General features: G+C 41.4%; 1 protein-coding gene across 3 annotated transcripts in view; it reads left to right on the top strand.

Annotated features, from left to right (window-relative positions):
• The window catches only part of TPST1 (tyrosylprotein sulfotransferase 1), a 257,483-nt gene that overhangs the window by 150,789 nt on the left and 92,358 nt on the right, over positions 1-14,336 (top strand). For 2 of the 3 annotated variants that reach the window (XM_082245951.1, XM_082245952.1), the window contains one exon: positions 3,224-3,263. The exons of the other annotated variant lie outside the window; for it this stretch is intronic. Coding sequence is in view for 1 of the 2 variants with exons in the window: in XM_082245952.1 (XP_082102078.1) it covers positions 3,224-3,241 (18 nt within the window). In the remaining variant the exon portion in view is untranslated. The remainder of the gene's footprint in view (positions 1-3,223; positions 3,264-14,336) is intronic. 3 annotated transcript variants of the gene reach the window in all.

Genomic DNA, 14,336 nt, shown 5'->3' with positions numbered 1-14,336 from the left:
TAGGGATGAACGAATCAGAAGAGTTGTCAATTCATCGTTTTTTGATTGCCCAAAATATTTGAACTGATTTTTGTATGATCTGCAGAGTATCAGACAATTGGCAATCCTGGAGTTGTGAATTGTATAATTCTATGCGGAATAGAAAATATTTAAACTAGAGAATCCAAAAATCTGAAGATTTACTTGGTTTATAGCTGATTCGCTCATCACTAGAGGAAAATGGCTTCTATATTCCTTCTTTAAAAGAAGGTTCCAGTCATATTTTTTTTTTTTTGGATATATTGGGAGGATTAGAACCTCTGGGACTTTATTTTGGTCTATGTCTTCTCTGGAATCCTTTCCTCTACATTCTGACCCTGTGACACAACAAGAAATAAAGAAATGGGGGATACAGACAGCAAAAACATTGACCAAGGCTCTTACCATTCTCCACTCTGTGCTCCAGTTTAGTAATTCTTGGAGTAACTTCCCTTGCCAATCATAAGAAGGGAGGGGAAATTTCCCAGAGGGGATATACAAACTCGTCAGAAGCTCTATCACTTACCCACTGTATCCAAATGAGGCTGGAGTTCTTCTTGTAGATGTGTACAGTGCTTAGCATTGCACTAACAACTGTTTGCTTCCTTCACTGTTACAAAGCTGCATGTAGTTTTTACATTGGTTCTTTGGTGAAGCTTCTCTATCCTTTGCACAGCTGAATGGCAGTAACAACCTGAGAGTCTGCAGTATATGGAATATAGACATTCACTGTGGTGTCATCGTATAACACTGAGGAAAGAATGTCTCATTAAATAATAGACTATGTCGCATACCAGCTGGTAGTAGTCCAAATACCATAAGACTAGGAAGAAGAATTGATGTAACTGAACAGAAAGAACAACTAATCTAAGTTCTGTTTTGAGGCAAAATTATATATCACACATGTGATTTCATTTTTGTGCAAACCTATAACAACCTTTTGGGGTTCCTGTGCTACTGGTAGCACAAATTTAGAGAATTCTTCAATAAGCTCTGCTTAGCTATTACAAAGAGCTACGCATGAGTCTTTTTTCTTTAAAAATAAGCTGTAATGCCACAGCTTAATAGGACCTTATTTTTAAGCTGTGTTATTTGTCGTAATGTTGTGGAGGGTGTAGAGAAAGACAGACAGTTTTCAGACATTGGACTGTAGATTAGTTGGTTTCTTGTTTAAATCATAAATGCTTACTGTATTTAGTGATTTCAACAAACCCTCATTTTAAAGTAATTCCCTGCTTTTCCATTGAATAGGAGTTGTCCTCCTATTAAAAGCATATGTTATCTATGCCTCCAGTCCTCTAGTGCTGTGTACACACTCCCGTCACTATTTCCCCATGGATGTAACAATATCATGGGAATCTTTTGAACCAACTTTAGCACTAAGCAAATGGCAGCAATTAAGGTATTCATATGTATCCTAAAGAGGAACTATACTCCCCCTCCCATGTTTTTTTTTCTCCTCTTCCCTGTAATATTGGGTTCAAAACACTCAAGCCGAGCGAATCCAGCATGGTCCTGCTGCAATTCACTGTTAAGCCCAGGTCCCGCGGCACCATTTTGGTACTCCTCACTGATGGGAGCTGGCTGCCTTTTCTGGATTTAAGCAGTCCGTCCCCAATGATACATACTGAATATGCCCTTTGGCTGCTCTGTGTCCCTCATCTTGCTACCTCCTGGGAGGTGTGACATGGGTATCCCAAGGGGAGTGAAAGTCCACTTTAAAGCAATTTTTTTTTCTTCACAACACATGGAAGAGAGCGGCAAGGAACTCAGAACACCCTTACTGCCTTGCATACTTAGACACCATCTATAGATTTCAGTACAGGTAAAAATGGCTTTTAAGCCGAAGCCTGCACACCTGTACCTTTTTCAGAAGATGCAGTGGTAGCTCTACTAGCAACAGCATCAACACTGATTCTACTGATTTCCCAAGCTTTCCGCAAGTAATCCTTTCATTGGATCCCCAGCAGCAGAATCACTTCCATCCCTGGGCATCACTTCTCCTTCCAGATCCCTGTCCACTGTGAGACTCCCTGAGCCCAGGGCCTCAGGCAGCAGGACTATATTGGACAGGCAGGCTTTTGCTTCCAGGCATTTGCTCCAAACACATGCAAATGCCTCTTCAGTTGCTCAACATGCACCTTTCTCAGGCTGGAGCCCGGGGGGAAGAGAGAGCTCACAAAGTCCACTCCAAATATTTTTGCTCACCCCCAGTGGCAATAAACCTCCTACTGGTTGGCCGGGGGGGGGGGGGGGACATAAATATTCATATCTCAATATAACTCTTCTCTCACATCATTGCCAGAGGTACCAGTGACACCTACTGCCAGCAGAGTGGAACCACAGCTACCTTGAATTTAGGGGAAAACCCAATAAATAAACTAAAAGGCTGGGTTCACACTGCAGTGTTTAGATTTTGATCTGACTTTTAGTGTTATTATGTGATGCAACTTGGATACTACTTGGATGTGGTTTGCACATTCTATGGAGCCATAATTGTGCAGGAATCACATCAAAGTAGCAGAGGACCCTTTCCCAAAATTGTGCTGCGCTGTGCTTAATTGATGTGATTTCCATTGTCCTGTGAACCAGGCCTAAATCAGCTTGGGTTGACTTCCACCCAGCAAACTAAATTTAGATGATCACCCTGCTTAGAACAGGATGGATACATATTATACAGCCAATAAAAGTAAGCTTGGCAGTAGATAGTTCTGTTTAGGAAGTTGTGAACAATATTTTAATGCAAAGGCCTTTTAAAAAAAGAAAAAATTAAATAATATACAATATTGTCCGTTATACTTAGAACTCCGTGGTGTATTTTTTACATTATGCAGTGTGCAGCCCTGTAGTAAGATTAGTTATTCTGAACGGTCTTCATAGGATATTTGCATGTTGAAAACAGATTTAATATCAGCCTTCAAAATCTGACCAGGATAATGACCATTCGTTGTTCATGTATGTATATTGTACATCTATGCATACAAATGTGTGTATAACTGCAAAAAAAAAAAAAAAAAAACAGGAGAAATCATCAGTAGTTTTTTTTTTAGTTTATTTTTAGTTGTAATATTTTCTTTTTGGAAACATTGTATCATCTGTGTGGGTCAGTTTTGCTTCATTCTTTCTATTATGCTCTCATGTCTTATTAATAACTACATTCTATTCTAATAATTTTAGACTTAAAGTATTATTTTTTTTTCTATAGACTGAAGCTGTTGAATAGCAGATCCGTGTTCTCTGTAGAGGTAAGAATCTCTGTTAAAGTGGTTCTAAAGGCAGACGTTGTTTTTATTTATCTTAATGCATTCTACAGTGCATCTGGAAAGTATTCACAGTGCTTTACTTTTTCCACATTTTGTTATTGTTAAAGCCTTATTCCAAAATGGATTAAATTAATTATTATCCTCAAAATTCCACAAACAGTACCCCATAATGGTAACGTGAAAGAAGTTTGTATGAAATCTATATAAATTTATTAAAAACAAAAAACGAAAAAAATCATGTGCATTAGTATTCACAACCTTTGCCATGATGCTCAAAATTGAGCTCAGGTGCATCCCGTTTCCTCTGATCATCCTTGAGATGTTTCTGCAACTTGATTGGAGTCACCTGTGATAAATTCAGTTGGTTGGACATGATTTGGAAAGGCACACACCTGTCTATAGAACCTCCCACAGTACACAATTCATGTCAGAGCACAAACCAAGCTATTACTCCGAGACAGGATTGTATCGAGGCACAGATCTGGGAAAGGGTACAGAAAAATGTCTGCAGCATTCAACGTCACAATGAGCACAGCACCTTCCATCATCCGTAAATGGAAGAAGTTTGGAACCACCAGGACTCTTCCTAGAGTAGGCCACCCGGCCGAACTAAACGATTGGGGGTGAAGGGCCTTAGTCAGGGAGGTGACCACGAACCCGAGGGTCACTCTTACAGAGCTCCAGCATTTCTCTGTGGAGTTAGGAGAACCTTTCACAAGAACAACCATCTCTGCAGCACTCCACCAACCAGGCCTGTATGGTAGAGTGGCCAGACAGAAGCCACTCCTCAGTAAAATGCACGTCATAGCCTGCCTGGTGTTTGCCAAAGGCACCTGAAGGAGTCTCATGCCATGATAAACAAAAATCTCTGGTCTGATTAAACAAAGATTGAACTCTTTGGCCTGAATGACAAGCATTATGTCTGGAGGAAACCAGGCACTCAACACCTGGCCAATACCATCCCTACAGGGAAGCATGGTGGTGGCATGCTGTGGGAATAGAAAAGAGGGGGGTTTTTTGTTGAGCTGACCCTTGTGTGCCATAATCCTATTAATTAGAAAAAAAGGAACTCCATGATACAAAACAAGTTTGCTCAGGGAGATAGAGATTTAGTGGACTTTAAAGGCACATATTAAGTGGGCAAAAGACTACCATAGGTATAAAAAACATATATTCTTTTATTTAACCAAAGTTTTTAAAAAAAAAAAAAAAACAAAAGAACAAAAGTTCAAGAAGCAAAATTATACAATGACATACATATTTTTTGAAATAAGAACATTCATCGTATCTATAGGTCAAAATATTAGATATACAGATATTGTAGTAGTTACACTTTGTGAGTATTAGGATAGTGGTCTGAAGAGGTCGACGCGTTTCGCCTTAGCTTCTTCTGGACCTCAGACGCAAATATATAATTTATCTCTTTTAGTAGAAACAGAAACATGCAATTAGTACAAAGCATTTTATGTTACATTTTATTCCTTATCTTTTTATTAAATTGTTAGTCAAAACAACACACCTCTCAAAATGCAGAAAACCGTGTGATCCGTGGTCATCAGTATCAGTATATCATATTGATCATAGAGTAGTGAAAAATAAGCGGGAAGCGAAAAGGGAGAGCGAAAGCCCAAAAACTGATGGAATGGGCCACCTATATATATGGGGCAAAGGGAAAACATATAAATCTCAAAAGGGTATCTCAGTATCCTCAAATATTAGTAATGATTTGTGTTATATTTACCTCAATTCCCACACTGGAATCTATCAAGGATTCAGGTCGGGATCAGAGTTATGATATGGAGGCTGCTATTGGCTATATCACATGAAGGTCTAATAAAAGAAATAGTATATATATTTATTTGTATCCCCATATCTCCGTCTCATCCATTCAATAGAAGTGGAGAGACAAAAACATAAAAATATAAAACCACAGGGTTCTATACATATAATTACATCTCCAGATTAATTCATTTTACCTTTGTGTCCTTCTGTCTAATATTAGACCATATTGGGACCCAGTCCCCTTATAGCAGTAGATATAGGTGTCTTGTAACGTTAGATGGAAAAATTCCCCCCAGGCTTGTAGTGTATCCGCTAGGGTGTAATCAGATAATAGTGGATTATATTCACAAAAAGGGGGTATATATCTCGATTTAAATCCTCTATGTAAATGTATATATTCGTATATACATATAGATATTTGTTACTTACATAGTAGAGTATACTCCAGTGTAAAGCAATGGTATTATGAATATTACAGCTGAAATTACTTGTGAGTATAGTTCCCAGGGATAGAAAAGGTATAATCATCTGGTTCAGAAGGGGGCAACCTAAGACGATTTAAATAGAAAAGCATGTCTAAATTAGTTTGACTATATTGCCAAAATTAGGGTAGATGGTTTTAAAAAGCTCACAAAACTTACTGCGTCAAAAGCCTCCATCAGCCTGCTCGTGTCCCGCCATGTCCTAGATGTGTGTGCATGTCGTATATATACCTGATCATTACCTAATGAATTGTGATCTGGTGTTTGTTTGTTGCTCTCCGCGCACCGGAAGTGCGTCATTTTCCCGCCTTCGTCTCTTACCTTAGGACGCAACCGGAAGTGCGTCCTTTGTTTACATCCGGTCATGACGCTCGGCGGAAAAAGCACCCGCCGGAAGCATCAATGAAGCCAGGAAAGGTCCGCGGAAGTGACGTGCGCTCACCAACAACCTCCTAGGAGGGTGGGTCATCGCCGCCCTGTCACTAAACGCAGATAGGTCCTTGTTGGCTCTGAATGCAAATGAGATCACTGTGACCACTATAACAACGGCTTCTGCATAAAAGAGAGGGGTCAAATTAACATTATGTCATTTGCATTTTTATTGCATATTATAATCTATATATCCACTCTATAAGAGAACATTTCATATTTGTTTATCTGAGGCATATATAATATACTTTTAGTTATAACTTACATATACATCATATATCAACATTTAAATTAAATTTTTTTAGAAGGTATTTTTATATTGTGAATATGGCTTATATCTAGGACTCTTTACAGGAAGTCAAGGAGAATGTTATTGCTACAAATACATCGTATAGTATAACAATGAGAGGAAAGGAGAAAAAGGGAAATAAAAGAAATCAGATAACATCATAATTATTATGTCTCTTATCACACCAAAATCATTCTAGAAAAAGTTGTTTTTTTGGTCCTTATTTTATTCTATCTATGAAGGAGGATTATTTCACATATGAGGGGGGGTTTTTTTGATTCCTCAGGGGGGCCCTTCCAGTGAGGCCCCTCAAAGAAAGGGTTTGAAACTTAGTGCCTCATTTAGCCCTGGACTTGTTGTAGCTTTTAACAAATAAATCCAACGTGCTTCGCGCTGTAATATAATTTTATCGAATTCCCCCCCTCTCGGGTTTTCCAATATACGTTCTAGGGCTGCGAATTTCACTACTTTTGTATTGTTTTTGTGATACACCCCCAGATGTCTTCCAATGGGTGTAGACAAAAGATTATTTTTTCCATATCCTATATGGTCCTTGATACGGCGCCAGAAATTTCGTTTTGTTTTTCCTATATAATATGCGCCACAATCGCAGAACATAATATATACTATGCCTATTGTTTGACAGTCAACATAGTGTTTTATAGAATGAAGTTGTCCATTGGGTAGGTATAATGATTGGTTTTCGTAGATCCATTCGCAAAATTTGCAATTCCCACAACGCCATGTACCTGGTATATCCTCGACTGGTTTCTCTCTTTTATCATCAAAATGACTTCTGATGATTCTATCCCTGATTGACTTAACTTTTTTAAAGGTAATCTCTGGATAATCGTTCACATATTTACTTAAAATGCTATCATTTTTGAGCAGGTACCAATGTTGCTGTAGGATATTGCGAACTAAGTGATGTTGACGATGATATGGAGTGATAATACGTACCCTTCCCTCTTGATTTTTATCTTTTTTGTAAAAGAGAGTTTCCTCTCTCGTTTTTTGGAATGCCCTGTTATACGCTTTTCGTAATGTTGTGGTTGTATATCCCCTTGCTCGCAACCTGTTTCTAAGTTTGTTTGCTTCCAGACGGAACTGCTCATCATTTGAGCATATTCGTCGAAGTCGCAGGTACTGCGAGTACGGTATACTTTGTACCAGTGATTTTGGATGGAAGCTATGTGCATGAAGCACAGTGTTTCCAGCTGTTGGTTTACGATACAGAGTTGTCTCTACTTTTCCTGTTTCTGTGATGGATATTGTGATGTCAAGAAAGGGAATAGATTTGTGACTCCATTGATTGGTAAATTTCAAGTTGAATTGGTTATTGTTTAAAGATTTGAGGAATTTCCGCAGGTCCTCCTCCGGCCCCGACCACAACATGAACACGTCATCTATGTAGCGGAGCCAGAGGAGGACATGCGGAAAAAATTGGGCTAGGCCTTCGTCTGAGAAAAGGGTTCGCTCCCACCCCCCCAGGTACAGGTTGGCATACGATGGGGCACAGGAGGAATTGAGGTAAATATAACACAAATCATTACTAATATTTGAGGATACTGAGATACCCTTTTGAGATTTATATGTTTTCCCTTTGCCCCATATATATAGGTGGCCCATTCCATCAGTTTTTGGGCTTTCGCTCTCCCTTTTCGCTTCCCGCTTATTTTTCACTACTCTATGATCAATATGATATACTGATACTGATGACCACGGATCACACGGTTTTCTGCATTTTGAGAGGTGTGTTGTTTTGACTAACAATTTAATAAAAAGATAAGGAATAAAATGTAACATAAAATGCTTTGTACTAATTGCATGTTTCTGTTTCTACTAAAAGAGATAAATTATATATTTGCGTCTGAGGTCCAGAAGAAGCTAAGGTGAAACGCGTCGACCTCTTCAGACCACTATCCTAATACTCACAAAGTGTAACTACTACAATATCTGTATATCTAATATTTTGACCTATAGATACGATGAATGTTCTTATTTCAAAAAATATGTATGTCATTGTATAATTTTGCTTCTTGAACTTTTGTTCTTTTGTTTTTTTTTTTTTTTTTAAAAACTTTGGTTAAATAAAAGAATATATGTTTTTTATACCTATGGTAGTCTTTTGCCCACTTAATATGTGCCTTTAAAGTCCACTAAATCTCTATCTCCCTGAGCAAACTTGTTTTGTATCATGGAGTTCCTTTTTTTTCATGCTGTGGGAATGTTTTTCAGCAGCAAGAACTAGTCTAGTCAGGATCGAGGGAAAGATGAATGCAGTAATGTACAGAGACTTCCTTGATGAAAGCCTACTCCACAGCACTCTGGACCTTAGACTGGGGCGAAGGTTCATCTTCCAACAAGACAACGACCCTAAGCACACTACCAAAATAACAAAGAAGTGGCTACGGGAAAACTCTGTGAATGTCCTTGAGTGTTCCATCCAGAGCCCAGACTTGAACCTGATTCAACATCTCTGGAGACATCTGAAAATGACTGTGCACTGACGCTCCCCATCCAACCTGATGGAGCTTGCGAGGTCCTGTGAAGAAAAATGGGAGAAACTGCCCACAATTAGGTGTGCCAAGCTTGTAGAATCGTACTTAAAAAAGACTTGAGGCTGTAATTGGTGCCAAAGGTGCTTCAACAAAGTATTAGGCAAAGGCTGTAAACACTTAACTACTTGTGATTTTTTTCTTTTTTATTATTTTTAATAAATTTGCAAAGAATTAAAACAGACTTCTTTCATGTTGTCATTATAGGGTATTTCTAAAATTTGGAGGAAAATTATGATTTTATTTAATTTTGGATTAAGGCTGTAACATAACAAAATGTGGAAAAAGTGAAGCGCTGTGAATAATTTCCGGATGCATTATATGCATTAACTTTTTTGCTGCCAGAACCATTTTTGTATTTTTTTTGCACACATGTTTAAAAAATCATTTTAGCCCTGAAGATGATGTAAAACCCCCAAACATTATCTATTTTGTGAAAGGAGACTCTCTAGAGAATAAAATAGTTCCAATTTTTTATGTCACGTTATATTATCCCAAAGATATGGGAAACGCAAACTTAAACTAAAAAGCACACTAAAGGGAATTTTAGGGTAAACAAACTTAAAACATTAGCCACATTTTTGGTAAAATATAAAATACAAGGTTGCACTGAATAAATAGATACCCAACTTGTCAAACCTTAAAATGTATGCGCGTTCGTGAAATGGTGACAAGCTTCAGTACCCTATATTTTCTATAGGTGACGCTTCAAAAGCCCCCTATAGGTATTAGTTTAGTGTTACAGAGGAGGTCTGGTGCTAGAATTATTGTTCTCACTCCGGTGTACGCGGTGATATGTAAAGTTTATCAGAATTTATGTTTTTTAACGCATAGGTGCCCCCCACGCATGTGTTTACGATCGTACGTGCATATATGTGGAGGGGGCGGGGGCTCAACATTTTTTTTTTTTGGGTTGAGGGGGTGTGCCCAATGTGCTTGGGTGATAACTTTTTTTTTTGCAAAAAAAAAAAATGTTTTTTTACTTAACTTTTTTTTTTTCATCACATAGTGGACAAAACATCCCCTATGTGATGTTTTTTAGGTAACAGATTCTCTTTAACCACTTGCCGACCGCCGCACGACTATCTACGGCGGCGGTCAGCCCCTCACAGGCAAAGTGACGTAGGTCTACGTCGCTCGCCTGTGAGGGTTTAGGGAGCGAGCGCGCGCCGCCGGAGGCGCGCTCCCGCGTGGTCACGGACCCCCCCGCGCGTGTGACCGGCAGACCCGATCGCCGCCGGCCACTCTGCGATCGGCGGGGGAGAGGGAGAAAGTCAGGCAGCTTGTGTAAACAAGCTGCCTGTCATTCTCCTCTCTGTATGAGAGATGATCACATGGATCTACTATGTAGATCCATTGATCACTCTGCATACAGTTGAAGCCACAGCCAATCACAGTTAGAATCACGCCCCTAGGGACACACACAGCCCCTCCCTCTCAAATAAAGTTAACCCCTTCACTACCAGTGTATTTTTACAGTAACAGTGCATATATATAGCACTGATTACTGTAGAAATGTCACTGGTAACCCCAAAAGTGTCAAAAATGTCAGTCAAGGGTCCGATCTGTCCGCCGCAATGTCGCAGTACCGCAAAAAAAATCGCAGATCGCCGCCATTACGCGTTAAAAAAAAAAACAACAAAAATGACAAAAATCTTTCCCTTTGTTAGTAAACGCAATAACTTTTGCGCAAACCAATCAAAATACGCTTTTTGCAATTTTTTTTACCAAACATAGGTAGCATAAAACAAATTGGCCGAAAATATTAAAAAATTTTGATTTTTACATTTTTTTTGGGGGGAATTTCATATAAAAAAAAGGGAAAAATATTGCTATTTTTGCAAAATTTACGCTCTTTTTTTGTTTATAGCGCGTGATCAAAAAATCGCACAGGTGATCAAATACCGCCAAAAGAAAGCTCTGTTTGTGGGAAAAAAAGGACGCCAAATTCGTTTAGGTACAGCGTCGCACGACCGCGCAATTGTCCGTTAAAGTCACGCAGTGCCGAATCGCAAAATACCCTCTGGTCGTTTAGCAGCCAAATCCTCCGGGGCTTAAGTGGTTAATGAGACATACAGGGTCCCTTCTACATGACCCTTCTGCATGTCTCCTCTGTGCTCCACTAAATGTTTTGCAGTGCAGACCGCATTGCAAAACCTTCCCTCTTGGCTAAGCTAGCCGGGGACACCGAGAGGCTGACCCGGAAATGACATCATAGACGTTGCTTACCAGGTCACAGCACTGGCTGAGAGACAGCAGTGGGTGCCATTGGCTCCCGCTGCTGTCAATCAAAGTCAGTGAGCCAATGAGGGGAGAGAAGGGGCGATCCCGAGCTGCATTTCCTTGCCTGAATGGACACACAGAGCAGCAGCTCAGCTCGGGTGCCCCCAAAGCATGCTGCTTGCTGTAGGGGCAGGTGGCAGAGGCCAGGAGAGCCGGTAAGGGACATGAGAAGACGAGGATCTGGGCTGCTCTGTGCAAAACCACTGCACAGAACAGGTAAGTATAACATGTTTGTGTTTTTAAAAAAAAATATATATATATATACAAGACTTTCAGATCGCTTTAAGTTGAGCTCTACAGTGAATGAATACATTTACACCTCAGTCTCCTTACTGTAAAATTTAGATTTGTCCACAGGCAGTGGCAAATTCACACCACTTGCAAAGGGTGCGACTGTTTCCAATACTTTTACATCCCCAATGACCTTACCAACAGTAGTAACTGTGGTGTCTCTATGCACTATTCCTGTGTGTGAGGAGGCTTTTATAGACTATAGGTTGTGAGAGGAGAGTTCTTCCCACATATAGGGATAGGCCATTGACACATCAAAATGTAATGAAATCCTTCTCCGAAAGGCATGGGTCGGATGTGGTGCAGTTCTGTGTTGTCATTGTACAACAGATCTTTTTTTATAAATAGAACCCTATCGCTAATTTACCTACCTAAATAATTTTTACAATGTTTAAGGACATTGATATATTTGGTACCTGTTTTAATAACTACCCTGTCTCAGATTTTTATTATTAGCAGACAAATATTCTTTTTTAACACTGTATTTCCCTCTCGGTGTTAGGCAGGGTGACAGTATCAGTAGACAGGTCTGTAAACAAAACCATGTGATCACCATGTCAAAGCTATCAATGTGATCATATGATCAGGAACCATGCTGATTGGTTCTCAATCTGTAGAGGAGATAAATCTCTAGCGGGAGACCTGGAGCTGTCATTTGACAGTGAAGTCTGAACTAGGAACACACACAATATGAAACATTTTCTAGTTACCATTTTTTTCCGAAAATCTATTTTCTCTATCGTCCATTGACAGACGCAGCTCTCCTTGCTTCATTACGATTGGATTATGCACCCTCTTCAGGAGTAGGCTAGGCAGTGCAAAACCTCAAAAGCTTTTACCAGACACGCCCATAGGGGCTGTCCCTAATGACATAACCCTGAGCACAGAGTGCTCACAAAGCGGTTTCTTGCTGCCTAGTGTAGGAGTAGGACCTAGGCCCCCTGCTGGGACTTCGATCTCGGTATTTTGTTTCTTTGAAAATGTATTTATGTTTATTTTCTCACTCACTATCGCTAGCTAGTATCAGGGGGATCCTCCTGGTGTACTACAAGCGACAGCCGGCTGCGGTTTTGCACTGGATATCCTAGATTCTTAAGGTCTCCCAGCCTGGCCATCGAGCGTGAGCAGTTTGTGGTGCCGCGACGGAGCCCCATGGACGGGGACAAGCCTGTGAGCCGGACAAGCCTGCGAGCGTTGACCTGGAACGCCCATGAGTGGCATCGTTCCATTTTTGGCTGGCAGCACCCCCACTCAGGGTGGGAGGTGATCTGCTTCGGAGAGGAGCCCATGGTATGGTGAGTGAAACTACGTTTCCCGCGTCTTTGACGCAGACCCTGGAGGGAGATGTTGACCTTACGGGTGGAAAGAGTACCTTACTACCTCAATCCTCACGAGGCAAGGCTCCTCGCAGTAAGCAAAGGCCATCCTGTATGGCTCATAAGCAGCTTTTTAAGGAGGCAGTACAGGATCTCCTTGTACAGGGAGTGATCGTGCTGGTTCCTCACCAGAACAGGTTTCTGAGTTTTTACTCAAACCTGTTCACGGTGCCCAGAAAGGAAGGCAAGGTTAGTCCTATCTTAGACCTCAAGTTTCTGTCAGTTTCCTCAAGTTTCTGTCAATTCGGTCAGTGGTAGCCTCCTTAAATCAGGGAGACTTCTTGGCCTCCATTGATGTCAAAGATGCATATCTGCACATCCCTCTATATTAGGGTCATCAGAGATATCTCTGTTTCGTGGTGGCAGAGGAGCACTTTCTATTTGTGGCACTGGCCTTTGGTCTAGCCTCTGGCCCCCGGGTCTTCCCCAAGGTTTTGGGCCTGGTGTTAGCCCTGCTCCGCAAAAAGGGCATTGCGATCCTTGGGTACCTGGTCAATCTCTTGTTGAGAGCAAAGTCTCACCCTACCCTGTTGGGCGACCTGTCAGTCACGATTCCAACCCTTCAAGAGTTCGGGTGGACCATACATTTCAAGAAGTCGGCGCTGACGCCTTCGGTGCGTTTGTCCTACCTGGGTATGGTTCTAGACTCCGCTCGGGCAAGAGTCTTTCTCCCAGAGGACAAACTTCGGATGCTGCAAAGCGAGATCAGGTTGCTGAATCTCTCCTCCTTGTGGACTTGCATGCGAGTTTTGGGGCTGATGGTGTCGTCCTTCAAGGCGGTCCCCTTTGCTCAATTTCACACGAGAAATCTGCAACAAGAGATCCTTGTCAAGTGGAACAAGGATCCGCAGTCCTTAGACAGGATGATCTGTCTGACCCGGTCCACGTGGTCAAACCTGTCTTGGTGGCTTCTGTCGCCCACTCTGCGCCAGGGCAGGTCGTTCCTACCAGTGTTATGGACGGTGGTCACCATGGATGCCAGCCTGTCAGGCTGGGGTGGAGTGTTGAATAACCTCTGTGCTCAGGGAAGTTGGTCAATGGAGGAATCCTCCTTACTGATAAATGTTTTTGAGTTCAGGGCGATCAAGCTTTGTCTTTGCCATTGGACGACTCAGTTGCACGGTCTCCCGGTTCGGGTTCAATCTGACATTGCCACGACTGTGGCTTACATCAATCAAGGGGGCACCAAGAGTGTCCGGACGGGCCGGGAGGTGGCCCCGACATCCTGTCCTGGGCCAAGGATCATGTCCCGGCTCTCTCCGCAGTTAACATTCCCGGTGTGGAGAAATGGCAGGTGGATTATCTGAGTCGTTGGGTTCTGGATCAGGGGGAATGTTCCCTGCATCCAGAGATTTTCATCTCCTGTGTTTCTCTGTGATTCCTACCTTGTTGGGGGCTAGGAAGGCGACTTCCAGAAAAATGTATCATCGTACTTGGAAGATGTATATTGCCTGGTGTGAATCGAACTAGTTGCACCCTCGCTTGTTCTCGGTAGCGAGAGTCTTGGCCTTCCTGCAGAAGGAGGTTGAGCAAAGGTTGGCTTTGGGCACCATAAAGGGCCAAGT

This window comes from Pelophylax lessonae (genome assembly GCF_965119305.1).
Source record: "Pelophylax lessonae genome assembly, chromosome: 2".
NCBI classification, from domain to species: domain Eukaryota; kingdom Metazoa; phylum Chordata; class Amphibia; order Anura; family Ranidae; genus Pelophylax; species Pelophylax lessonae.
The sequence above is the reverse complement of the archived record's forward strand: the minus strand, read 5'-3'. Positions and strand labels throughout refer to the sequence as shown.